General features: G+C 48.9%; 1 protein-coding gene across 4 annotated transcripts in view; it reads left to right on the top strand.

Annotated features, from left to right (window-relative positions):
• ripor2 (RHO family interacting cell polarization regulator 2) overlaps positions 1–12,736 on the top strand; it is a 34,091-nt gene that overhangs the window by 15,222 nt on the left and 6,133 nt on the right. For 3 of the 4 annotated variants that reach the window (XM_029166223.3, XM_029166222.3, XM_029166224.3), the window contains exons 2-10: positions 5,554–5,674; positions 7,123–7,278; positions 7,571–7,649; positions 7,978–8,001; positions 8,334–8,387; positions 11,942–12,091; positions 12,197–12,260; positions 12,368–12,411; positions 12,587–12,712. In XM_029166223.3, the coding sequence (XP_029022056.1) occupies positions 5,554–5,674; positions 7,123–7,278; positions 7,571–7,649; positions 7,978–8,001; positions 8,334–8,387; positions 11,942–12,091; positions 12,197–12,260; positions 12,368–12,411; positions 12,587–12,712 (818 nt within the window). Of the gene's footprint in view, positions 1–2,871; positions 3,171–5,553; positions 5,675–7,122; positions 7,279–7,570; positions 7,650–7,977; positions 8,002–8,333; positions 8,388–11,941; positions 12,092–12,196; positions 12,261–12,367; positions 12,412–12,586; positions 12,713–12,736 lie in introns of those variants that run through there. The other variant, XM_029166225.3, reaches the window with a different exon arrangement.

Here is a 12,736-nt window from a genome sequence, read left to right as displayed (position 1 = left end):
CACGGGCCTGTGTCTTTTTCTTGCTTAGCATAAACAGAACAAGCACAGCTGGTACTAATCAGTTGTATTAACTATAAAATGACTAAATAGCTGTTTCCTGATTTCAAATATGATAATTAAATGCTATAATAAAGGTAATAAACCCAGGAGAGCGCATCAGAGTCCCGTCACCGTGGCTGATTCCAGAGCCGCTCTGTTTCTCCACTGCTGCTAATTCACACAGACTTTGATCTGATGTTATTACTGTAGCCGCCATTGGTGAAAAGAAAGATGTGTTTGTTCCATTTATTAAAACCAACAAACTGAGCGGGAATAAGCCACTTAATCCTGTTTGCACGGCGACTGCATTCCAGCCCTGCAGCATAGGTGGCCGCTGTCTGACTTCCTGAATTAGCCGGTGGCAGCGGAGAGAGACAGAACTGTTCTGGGAGTTGTTTAAAGAGCCTGGGTTCAGGTGGATTGGACCTGGAGGCTTTGAGGGTCATAGGAGATCAGCCAAGAAAAGGTTCCACACTGGACACACTGGAACTTAAGCGTTCCCTCTAACTGTGGCTCTTAGAGGATGAGATCCTGCTGCTCTCCTCCGCATGGATGCGATGAGTTCAGTTCACCTGGTCAGCTGTTCCTTGTGAAGCCCCTTCGTGTCCTGGGCGTCCTGCCCCATGAGGACACCGACGACCCGTAATTAGAGTCGCCTGAATGCAACTTAGCGAGGACGCATGAGCGCCATCAGATGTGAGGAGCATTAAGTGCTTTGAGTCCTGAGACCCGTGCATTCTGGTGCCTCTCAGGGTCGTTGGTCTGGACTTTCATGTGATCAGTCTGGTTCTGGCCTCATTCTCACAACAGCCAGACACACACACACACACACACACACACACACACACACACACACACACACACACACACACACACACACAGTAACAGTCACGTCTGTTCTGCAGAGGACACAGTTCGCACTTGAGCAGCATCAGATGACTGAATTGTCTCAGCTGATCTGGGTTATTATTAGTTGTGGGCCAGGCCCTGTAGTTTACTGCTGACCCAGTAAAGCCTTGTTGTTTTTGGAGAATCATCCACCACTGGGAGGAAGTCTGAGATCAGAGGAGTTTGCTTATTGAGGCCACGATGCACCGGCTGCTCTGTCAATCTAAAAGTGTTATGCTGATACTTGCATGGACCAGAACGCTGTTTGAGCCTGTTGTTAATGATCAGACGAAGCACAAACGTGTGGCCAACTTCACACAGTGATTCTTGTGTTTTACTTCCTCGCCGCATTCCTGCGGTTCACGGCACGTGTTCGTGTGTTTGACGTCTCGCTGCTGTCCATTGTTCGCATGGTTTGTCCGTCTCTAGACCCACACACTTGCGGCGCTGTGTGAATGCTGTTTATGACAGGTGACGGGAGGTGACCTCAGCCAATCGATTGTCAAAGCTTCTGTTGAATTCCTGAATGGCACTAACTCGATATTTACAAGACTTAAACCTATAATAATGTTTTAACCACTGGAGGTGGCGGAAACTTTGAACACAGCCATTATATATTCAGTTAGTGCTGAAAACCATTATCATTAAGTTTGACATTAACAGTTCAGCTCCATAAACTTTCTTCAACTTTCATTGACACCAGAAGACGGTACTGACCTCTTAGTGAGGATGAGGAGGCACCTTCCTCAGTGCTGATAATCGTGTGTGTGTGTGTGTGTGTGTGTGTGTGTGTGTGTGTGTGTGTGTGTGTGTGTGTGTGTGTGTGTGTGTGTGTGTGTGTGTGTGTGTGTGTGTGTGTGTGTGTGTGTGCGCGCACGCAGGGAGATTTGTCAGTGTCACACACTTCACCTGCAGGAAGTGTAGGATTTAAGACATGTTCTCTCCACGGTGGTCAGCAGGTTAATGTAGCATGTGACCAAACTGGGATTAAGGCGGGCCGCGTTTCGTCTCCAAATTAATCTCATGCATGCAGGATTTGAAACAGCACGATCTCGCTGCTAATGCGGACGTTCGCATACTGTTTTCTGTAACGTCATTAAAAGCAGAAGTGAGGAAAGGGACCGGATGAAGCGATGCTCAGCTTTGGTGAAGGGGTTTTATCCCACAGCCAGTTCGGGCCAGTTTGGAGCTACACCAGTTTCCCTCCTCACTGAACCAGTTCCCTCTGAACTGTGCAGCACGAGGAGTCGCCGGCAGCCTCCAGCCACATGCTGAGGACCTGCAGGGCGCGTTGTACAGTCCAACTGCACAGACCCGTTATCAGTGCTGATGCCTCATCCTCAGCAGCAGCGGGACTGAGGCCGCACCGCTGCAGCTTTTTATGCACTTTTAAAGCACCGATCGCCTTCTATCACCTCCAGTTTGTTGTGTTCTGCTTTTTATTTTTAGCCGCGCTAAAAAGGGTAAAAATAGACGCCGTAAAGACGCTTTCGATTAAGCTGCAAAGACATTTGAAGCAGCGTCTGTAAAAGATTTAAATAGAGAACACGGCCTCCTCCAAACCAACCATCGGTGCTTTAAAAGCCTGTGCCCTGTAACACAAGGGTGTGTGTCCTACTTCTCTGCTGTTGGCTCATAATGGTTGTTTTATGTAACGCACTCCATCCCAGTTTGTCTGCTGTTGCCATGGCGAGGCTAATTTATACAGGCATTAAGAATTAGGCACCTGTTGTTAACACGCAGTGACACTGATTTTTACACATAAATACACACTCGGAAATGGGCTGACACACACTCTCAGGGGACGTGTGTGTGTGTGTGTGTGTGTGTGTGTGTGTGTGTGTGTGTGTGTGTGTGTGTGTGTGTGTGTGTGTGTGTGTGTGTGTGTGTGTGTGTGTGTGTGTGTGTGTGTGTGTGTGTGTGTGTGTGTAAAGGCACAAGCAAAGTGTGAGTGGTGTGTTTTGTGCCGGAGCACTTCGCAGCAGACGAGACGCTCCGAATGATTGATGTGCTGATCGGTGTGACGGGTTTGGAGATGCTGCAGTGTTTACATAAACCGCCTCCTGGTTTGTGATTGCCGCAAACTCAAAGTGCCTCTGACATTGTATGGAGAAGCGATAAGACGCGCTGAGGATTGTGGCGATAAGTGGGGAGGGCGGCGAATAGACCAAACAACAGAAGCAGAAGAATGACTGAGTCACTGTAATTGAAGAGAAGACCTCGCGGGAGAATTCAATTCACATGTGAGTCACTCGAATACAAACTCAGACAAAAAAAAAGCAGAAACTTATTTTTAACTGCTTTTCTTCTGCAGATGTTTGCAAAGAAAGTGAAACTGTGTGTTTTGTGTGATGGTCGTGCGGAGCACAGACTGATCCATGACGCAGCACGCTTCTTAAAGCAGAGACTCTGCATGCTTCCTTTCCTTGTCTCCTTTCCTAGGGCTCATACCTCATGAATAAACCAGTGTGTCTCCTCAACACAAACATGAAATGAATGCCGTAATGCACATGGACCTCGGGGACTCTGCAGCAAATTGCTGTTACATCCGACCTCCCGCTCTCGCGGCTCGAGTGCTGACGTGATTTCCAGTTGTCCGCCGCGTATCAGATCGATAGACGGCCGCCGGAGCAAGTGTCTGCGCGGGTAAAGGCCGGGCGCCAAAACCAGAACACAGAACACGCAGCGCAGCCGGGGCTTTGTTGTCCCTGAAAGGCTCTTCAGACGAAACAAGCAGCGACGCTAAGAGGTGCTGAGGGAAGGTTTTCACGATTCAGCGGCTGAACTGGACTCTTTGTGAAAGTGTGTGTGTGTGTGTGTGTGTGTGTGTGTGTGTGTGTGTGTGTGTGTGTGTGTGTGTGTGTGTGTGTGTGTGTGTGTGTGTGTGTGTGTGTGTGTGTGTGTGTGTGTGTGCTTGTTTTGAAGGGCCTGGGAAAAGCGGGTGAGCGTTCTGAATACTACTTAGACCACGACGCCTTCTACACAACAACCTCCCCAGCATATGTAATCTCTCTATATATTTGTAGTACTTATATTAAGTTACTTGCTACTGCAGTGCAAGAGTTAAACGTCACATAGGTGGTTAGCATTTCAATAAAGTGCCCCATCTATGCAGCAGTGTGTGACACTGTGGGGACTTCACTGAGGGTCCTGATGGGGGTTCCACCGTCTGCACCGTGTGCAGACTCCAGCTGGGGGGTCGGTGGGGGGGGGGGGGGCGTCCGCTCGGCCCCGTGATTACCCACAGAGCATTAGGTAACAACATGTACCATCGCTCGCCACCCACGTGGAGAGTGAGTCAGAAAATCAGAGAGACAAACAGGGCGAAGCAGAAACGGTGCTGGGGAACATCTGAACACCGAAGTGGAGCAAAACGCACAGCATTAGAGCCAACTGATGCTCCTGCCTCCAGCCATTGTGATAATACAATAGTAGGTATTACTGTCATATCATGATACGACCACATCATGTTACAGGACACATTCCTGCTTTAGAAATTTGTATTTCAGGACATTTCTAAATGGAAATGATGATGAGTGCATTGCATTTTAGGATTGTTAGTACAAAGAACTAAATGTGGTGCATTCTCCAGTGTCCTCTGGTTTAGCAAGCTGCTATTTATAGCTGCCACAGTATCAGTCTCATCGTCCCATTGTCTCCCAGCACAAAACCAGCCTCTAGTCTTTCCTTCGGCACCGTGCCGCGTCTCTGACTGCCACCGCCACCGGCAGAGAGGTGTCAGGTTGCTAGTTCGATCCCGGTCCTAGCCCCCCTCCACCCCCACCTCAGCGCACACTGAATGAGGACGTGCCGGTTTTGCTGCGGGACCGTTTGTCTCGCTCGCGTGCTACAGGACGAGGCTCCGAGATGCGGATGCGGAGCCGCTACGTTTGACGGCGGGTAATTTGATTTGACAAATCTGTGTCTGTCCTCCAGACATTTTTGTTTCCCCACGCTTCGCCCTTATCTCGGTTGTACAGTGATACGCATTAACAGGGGCAGAAGTGACACTTCTCCGGCTCATTACGGCGTTTACGGTCGCTCGTCGAGGCCGGACAGCTGAGCTCCTCCTCCTCCTCGCTGTTTAACTGTTTAAACCCGTCTGACTCCGGTTTTGACTGCATTATCTGTCACCGACGTCTCCACTGAACACATCCTGCAGACTCAACACCGACCTGCTGACACTGGCAGCGTGACGGCTGAGCCTGTGATTCATTTACTCCAGTGGGTTTCTGCCTCCGGGCCCTTGACCTCTGCCACATCTTTATCTTACGTCTATACGCGGACGCCTCTCTGTCTATTTTCGGCCCGTGCCCCGAGTGCCCACGTGAGTCATGGCGCATTCCTCATCTCCAGCTTAAAAAGGTTCAAACCTGACAGGCTGCTGCTGGTAAATATCTACGTTGTGATAAGACCAAATTTCAGCAAACAAGTCTTTCAGAGCTTCAGGTCTGTGGTGGAACCGTCTCACGGCTGCTCCTGCATGTGTGTGTATTGATTCCAAACAGCCGTCAGTTTGTCACTTAACGCTAAGTGACAGCCGCCGTGTTTTGTGACACCCGCCTGTGAACGCGCCTCTTGTGGTTCCGCATGCTGGTTCTGACCCGTCCTGTCCGTCTCCTCCAGGAGTGTCGTCCCGCTTCCCGGAGATCATGGCGGCCGGCACCCACTCCCCCGGAGGCCCCAACGGCATCATCCGGAGTCAGTCGTTTGCCGGCTTCAGCACGCTGCAGGAGCGACGCTCCCGGTGAGTTCATCATTTCTGATCAAAGTCAAGAGCAGAAAGGAATTTATTCACAAAGCATTTCAGCTGATTGATTTTTCACAGCGCATGTTTGTATTCTTCTGGTATCGATGTCCATGTATCATCCATGACTTGTAGGGAGTCGCTGCATACTTGCTCTGATCATAAGACAAAGCCCTCGCAGCCCAACCCAGAAGTATCCGTTCCACTCGGTGCCTGGTGCTCTTCAGCACCTCTGGTCCTGCTTTGAGAACCTATTTGAAGGCCTCTTTCCTCTGAGCAGCGTAATTGGCTGGAATGAGCCGGGTGTGTGGGCGACATGCGCCACTCGCTGCCTTTCTCATAATGAGCGCGGTGGAGAGCTGCAGAGTGTGTGTGTGTGTGTGTGTGTGTGTGTGTGTGTGTGTGTGTGTGTGTGTGTGTGTGTGTGTGTGTGTGTGTGTGTGTGTGTGTTGCGTGCATCCTGCAGGCGATGCAGTTTGCACGCAAGGGTGCAAATCCAGTTAAGGGTCAGCGTGGACTTGTCTTAGTCGCGCATACGCGTGCGTGTCCCTGCTGCACGAGGCCGTGCGTGACCCCAAGGCTACACAGCGCTCTCATTCAGCGTTGCCCTACATTTGTGGCAGCTGAGCTTATGTTGCGCTCGCGCTCCCTGGCACGCGGCGCCGTGTTCCGACTTGTCGAGCTGGAAATCGCTCGTCGCCGCGTCCCTGAGACAACGGGGATCGTTTCGTTAAGGCCGTGGAAATGTCATTTGTCAGCTAAATCTGTGATGCTTTCAAAAACCTGCAACGGGCGCGAGCGGCTGAGACGAGCACGACCTAAGATGAGGATGATTAGCCTGGAGAACGCCGCTAGAAGGCTCTGCTGGAGCAGAACAGGCTTTTCTTTGGCTGAACAGGAAATGAAGGCTTAAAATGGAATATAATAGTTAATTTGTATGAGTGATTCAATGTTTCAATAGGAAATGTGACACAATTAATGATTCATTGATTTTTCTTCTTCTATTTTTAGACTGTAATTTATAAAAACAGTGTGTATTGTGTCCCGTTTGTCGGCCGTGCTCCTGCTTCTCTGGAGCAGTGTCAGTGATTGCTTCACTCACTGAAGGTGAACGGCAGTCGAGCACAGGTCAAATGCAGAGTGTGGGGGTCGGGAAGCAAATTTTAGCGCGTCTGTGTGATTGATGACGGGGTTCTCCACTGGGGTTGTGTGAGCATATGTTTGACAGAGGGCATCGGAATGAAATATAGTGTTAGGGATCAGCTTGAATCACAGGAGTCATCACATTTATTCTGTTAGATTAATTTTATTCATTGTTAATACCATTGCACATCAGATAACACTGTGTGTGTGTGTGTGTGTGTGTGTGTGTGTGTGTGTGTGTGTGTGTGTGTGTGTGTGTGTGTGTGTGTGTGTGTGTGTGTGTGTGTGTGTGTGTGTGCGTGCAGGTGTAACTCCTTCATGGGCAACTCTGCGGTGCAGAAGAAGCCTCAGTCCAAACCCAAGAAGCCTCACCTGTCGGGCCACAAGGGAGGCAGCAGCTCCAGGGAGCCCCAACCCAAACGTCTGGAGGAGGTGTACACGGCGCTCAAGCAAGGCCTGGAGTGAGTGAGCAGCCGAGACGCTGTGTGAAGCGCTCGTCATTCATGAACCCCTTCAGTGGAATCAGACTAAACATTTGTATTATGGATTCTTTAACCTGGCTGTTTATAGCTTTTTGACATTTTCTACATCATTTGTTTAGCGAAGAGTACAAACGTTTACATGTGTTTATCCTGCTGTGATAAAAGACAAGGAATCAGCAGATCCATCAACAGGATAATTATTTATACTAATGAACATCTTGTCTTCTTAGAGTACAGTTTAAACGTGCTGCTTTTCTCTGTTGCCACGTAGCGAGTATCTGGAAGTCCATCAAACAGAACTGGACAAACTCACGTCTCTGATGAAGGACATGAAGCGAAACTCTCGACTGGTGAGAAACTACTGCACGCGGGCTTCATGCCAGATATCCTGTTGGACTCACGTCTGCAGCCAACACAGGGAGAAAAGCTAGAAATGCAAATGAATCCTAGTCATGTTATAGCTTCTTTATTTCTCATCTGTGCAGTAAAGTAGTATGATCAAGTAAACCTTTTTATATCCACTAATCATATTTAACAAATTCTCCTGCCAGACACAGTGAAAAATGTGTTTAATAGGATCATTTCCTGATGCCAGTCAGCTGCGGTTGGCTTTGCATCACTTAAGCAGTCTGAGCTGTGCTGTCCCTCTGTACTAAATGTGTGTTTTCTTTTCTGCAGGGAGTGCTGTACGATCTTGACAAGGTGAGTTGATGGAGGGGAGGGTCCTCTATAGCAAACATTACGACTGTGATGTTTTGAGGGAATTTTTGATGTGGGAAAATGGTTGAAGGGAAGGAAAGCGGCTAAAGGCAGAAGCAAAGCGAGGGGGAGGACAGGAGAGAAGGGATTGTGTTATGAAGCAGGAGAAACGGATGAAAGGGGGAGAAGGCAGTGACGGGACAGGGGGAGGACATGAGAGAAACAGCTGAGAGGATGATAAAGCAAAAAAAAAACACTTTCACAGGCATCACAGAATTGAGACACATTTAATATAATAATAAACAGCACTGAATCGCGTGTTTGTCTCTTTATAGCAAATGAAAACCATCGAGAGATACATGAGACGTCTGGAGTTTCACATCAGCAAGGTGAGTGGATGTGGGGCTACAGAAGCCCACACAATGTGTTTCGTGCCCGTTTATGTGCTGCTTCATTTTAATCATGGAGGCTTTAGAAGCTCAGTTGCCTCTTCTCCTCCCGGGTTGCCAGTTGGGTGCATTAAACCCCCCCCTCCCCGCGCGCGGTTGCAGGGGGAGATGTTTCTCCCACATCTCGTTTTGTGGCCTCCCTCGCTGCGCGTCAAATCAGACGTGACAGCAGGCAATCAGAGCAGACACGCCCAAAGAACGGCGCTGCTCCAAAGGTAACCATGGTTACCCCAGGAGGGAGCCTCTGAGTCCCGAGGAGCACGGAGGAGCCATGTACCGGGTGGCGTTAACCCTTTTCATGTCTGTTTGCCTCCCGACAAAACAACGGGTCTCGCTTTCTGACGTCCGGAGGCGACGGCGCACGTGCACAAGAACAGCACAGCCCCCGGGCGCGCGCGCGGCCCACAGATGCTTTTGACAGGTCGAAGGCAACGGCGAAAGTAGGTCAGGTCAAGCAGCGTGCTGCAGTGACAGGCGATTGACGGGGCCCTTAAAGATGGAGTCATGAGAGACGAGAGGACTCGTCTCGGCCTCCGAGAGGTTAAACACGGGTTTGGTGCTTGTTTTATATGAGAGATCGTCACTTTGTGCTTGATATTCTTCAGAATTCTTCCGCATTCTTCTGAAGCCCTGCTCTTCTTTGCAGCAAAAATAGATTTAAATGCACTTGTAAATATTTGAAACCTTGAAGCAGTGTCTGATGCCAGGCAGGTAAAAAGAGCCTCAAAAGTCAAAGCACAGCACTGTCTTCATTGTCTAAATATACACCAGTGCTTCCTGCTTGTTGTCGCTTTATTAAGGTTTTCATTGCAGTATTACTTGTAACCTCATCTCATATTCACTAATATTCAGTGTGTTTATTAGTTATAGTCTCGTCAGATCGGTATACAAACGCCAGTTCAGCCAATGAATATTTTATCAGATTGTTATATTTCACTGTCCTGCAGGCAGATTATGCAAACTGTACGAAAGCGTGTCAAAAACCTGCTGTTTTTTGGGAAACGGTTGTGCAGCACATGCACTTTAGCGCACATCAGTGGTGGACAATGCAAACAAATCCTCCGCGTCTGTCAGTCAGCAGCTGTGAGAGGATGTTGGCTGTCAGCTATAGTAAAGATGGAGGTGTTTGTGTCGTGCTCGGGCCTGTCCCTTTGTCCTGGGCAGCTGCTATGAGGGATGACTTAACAATCATTCATCAGCAGGTTGTGTGTGTGTGTGCGTGTGTGTGTGTGACTGGTATCAGCTCGCTCTTTTGTTCCCGGTCGTGTTGCTGGCTGCCTGCAGATGTCCGCGCTGTAATTTGCACTCATGGAGGAAGCAGGTGGCACAATGCGGCCCCTATGATGTCCTGCATGGGACAGGGTGTGTTTGGGTGGATGTGGAGGGGTGGGGGGCGGGCTTTGCTTGGCTCTGCATCAACAAGGCATCATTAAGGAGACGATTGACAGAGATTGAAGGTGAGAAGAGCAACCGCCAGACACGTCCTCATCCCCCCAGAGAGATTCTGTGTGTGTGTGCGTGTGTTAATCATGTGCCAAATTCAATCCAAAATGAGTGTGCTTCATATGTGATTATTTGTAATGTTTTTCCCCCACTGCATAGGACGCAAACACACACACACACACACACACACACACACACACACACACACACACACACACACACACAGCCACAGTTCCCCAGAGAGGGGCTTGTGTTTGATGTGCCCTGCCTGTTTTAATCTGCTTATAATCACTCTCTTGCAGAAAGTGTGTGTGTGTGTGTGTGTGTGTGTGTGTGTGTGTGTGTGTGTGTGTGTGTGTGTGTGTGTGTGTGCGCGCGCGTGTGCTAATATGCTAAGATCCAGGATAATGGCCGTATCTTAAGAGGATTTCTTCCATTTTTGCTTATATTCAAAATCCCTCTGTTTTAAGTCAGATGTATCATAGATACGAGCGCAATCCTTTAAAGCCTTCCATAATTCTTAATATACTGATTTAGGTTTGCTTTGTGTTCATTTGAATGTCTTTTAGTTGGTTTATGCGTGATTGTACACACTTTTTTCCTTTCATGTCGCTTCCTCCTGGTGAGAAAGATGCTGGAGGCAAACAATGTGCTGATGGCTGTCGTCTGGAGCCTGGCTGACCTTCACAAGGACATTTCCTTGAAGGCAGCAAAAGGCTGTTTTAATTGGGGAGAAATATTAGCTTCGTTATCTGATAATGGTATGATTACTGGTTGCCTGAGAAGAATAATGGCTGATCATCAGCCTCAGTTTGTCAAAGCCCAGTTTTGCAACGGAGCCACACACATTTTCTCCAAATGAATAACTCATTGTACTGAAATACACGAATACTTTACAACAATAACATAGGACTTCTTAAAACACTTTTTTAAATCAAGTCGACTTGGATGAATAACAAGTGAATGTTTGGTTTTTTTACATCTAGTCACTGCTCCTCTTTCCCTTGTTTTGTTTTAAACAAACATGTTGATGGTTGGCTGTGAACCAGCAGAGCTCAGAATAATAAAAATGTGGTTCCGGAGTGTTTTTAAAGCGGCTCGGCTCAGCTGCCACATACACCACATACCACAGACAGACAGACGGGGCGGGGTCCGGGGGGTGGCGGCTGCTGAAGGGGCCTGTTGGTTTCAGATGGAGCTGTTGGCTTTAGGGTGGGCGTCTTTTTTACTTTTTCTGTGTGTATGTGCCAACAGCGTCCGTCCTCCCCAACAGAAAACTCCCCGCTGCAAACCGCGTTCACTCGAACCCACCGACCACAGTAAAAGCGTGACTTCTACACGCACAGTCACAGTCTCAGCTACAAAGACACACAAGCGAGCACTCGGAGAAGCTGCTAGGGCGGCAGTAGCCGGAATGGCCCATTTTCTCCTGCTTCTCCCTAATGAGTGCCATAAAGAGCACGAGGCATCAATATTTCAGAGCCTGCACTGCTTCGCTTTGATCAGGTGCGCCAGAGGTGCCTCGCTTTGCCCCGCCGCTCCAAACAGATGTGGATTTAGGAAACAAAGAAGTTGGACGGGCCAATAAAACCCTCCACATGTGGCAGGTTGTGATTAGTTTGGAGGACGCTGCAGCGTTCAGGCTTCTGTGTCTTTACCAGATGTGGACAGTTTAATAGAGAACTGGATAAAAAGCAATTACATGACATTGCATTACTAAAGCTGAAGAGTTCAGTTCAGAATGATAACCCGGTTTTGAACCCACGCACATCTGGATTGGCAGTGTAGTCAGTGAAAGGAGCGGCTCCACTTACACCATCACCACAGCCTGATGACTCGGTCCAGCTCTCAGTAACGCAGCAGGATGGTGATGCAGTTGTTAGTTTGGGCTCCCGCTGAAAACTCTTAATGAGCCCTAAACGCCATCTGTTGTTGTTTCTTCACTCTTGGAACTGTTGCGCTGGGGTTGCATGCTTGGAGGACGCAGGCGCCTGAGATGCTAAGACAAACCGTGCGTGTGTGTGTGTGTGTGTGTGTGTGTGTGCTTTCAGGTGGACGAGCTCTATGAGGCCTTCTGCATCCAGAGCCGCCTGAGGGACGGTGCCAGCCGCATGAAGCAGGCCTTCTCCTCCTCCCCCTCCACTAAAGGCACCAAGGAGAGCATCGCAGAGGTCAACCGGCGGTACAAGGAGTACACTGAGGTACATGCAAAGCGCTCCCAACGGAGATCTGCCGGTCGGATGAGGAGAAGGAGCCGAAAGGAACACACGGGTTGTTTATGTGATGGCTGTTCATCTCTTCTCTAGAATATGGGAACAATTGAAAATGAGCTGGAGAACCTGCTCGGGGAGTTTCACATCAAGATGAAAGGTGAGAGGAGACGCAATACAGAAAAAAGCTTCCATGTGGTAAAATGCATGAGGAAGTTCATGTTACTACTTCTACTACTACTTAAATGTGTTGCCTCTCGCCCACAGGTTTGGCGGGTTTCGCAAGGCTCTGTCCTGGAGACCAGTATGAGGCAAGCTGCTGTTTTTGTTTTTTTTCTTTTCAAATGAACTTATGAACCGCGGTTAGAACAGAAGGTGCAGTCATGGCAGTATAAGAAAAGTCCCATCCTGTGATTAAAGATGACGCTGCTGTTTGTCCTTTCCCCGGCTTCCTTCTTTCGCCCGCTCTTTCCTATCTTCATGCAGATCTTCATGCGCTACGGCCGTCAGCGGTGGAAGCTGAAGGGGAGGATTGAAGTGAACTCCAGGCAGAGTTGGGACGGAGAAGAGATGGTTTTCATGCCCCTCATCAGCGACCTCATCAACATGAAGGTACGGAGGAAAGGAAAGTTATAG

The sequence above is a fragment of the Betta splendens genome, chromosome 11, assembly GCF_900634795.4.
Source record: "Betta splendens chromosome 11, fBetSpl5.4, whole genome shotgun sequence".
In the NCBI taxonomy this organism is placed as follows: domain Eukaryota; kingdom Metazoa; phylum Chordata; class Actinopteri; order Anabantiformes; family Osphronemidae; genus Betta; species Betta splendens.
The sequence above is the reverse complement of the archived record's forward strand: the minus strand, read 5'-3'. Positions and strand labels throughout refer to the sequence as shown.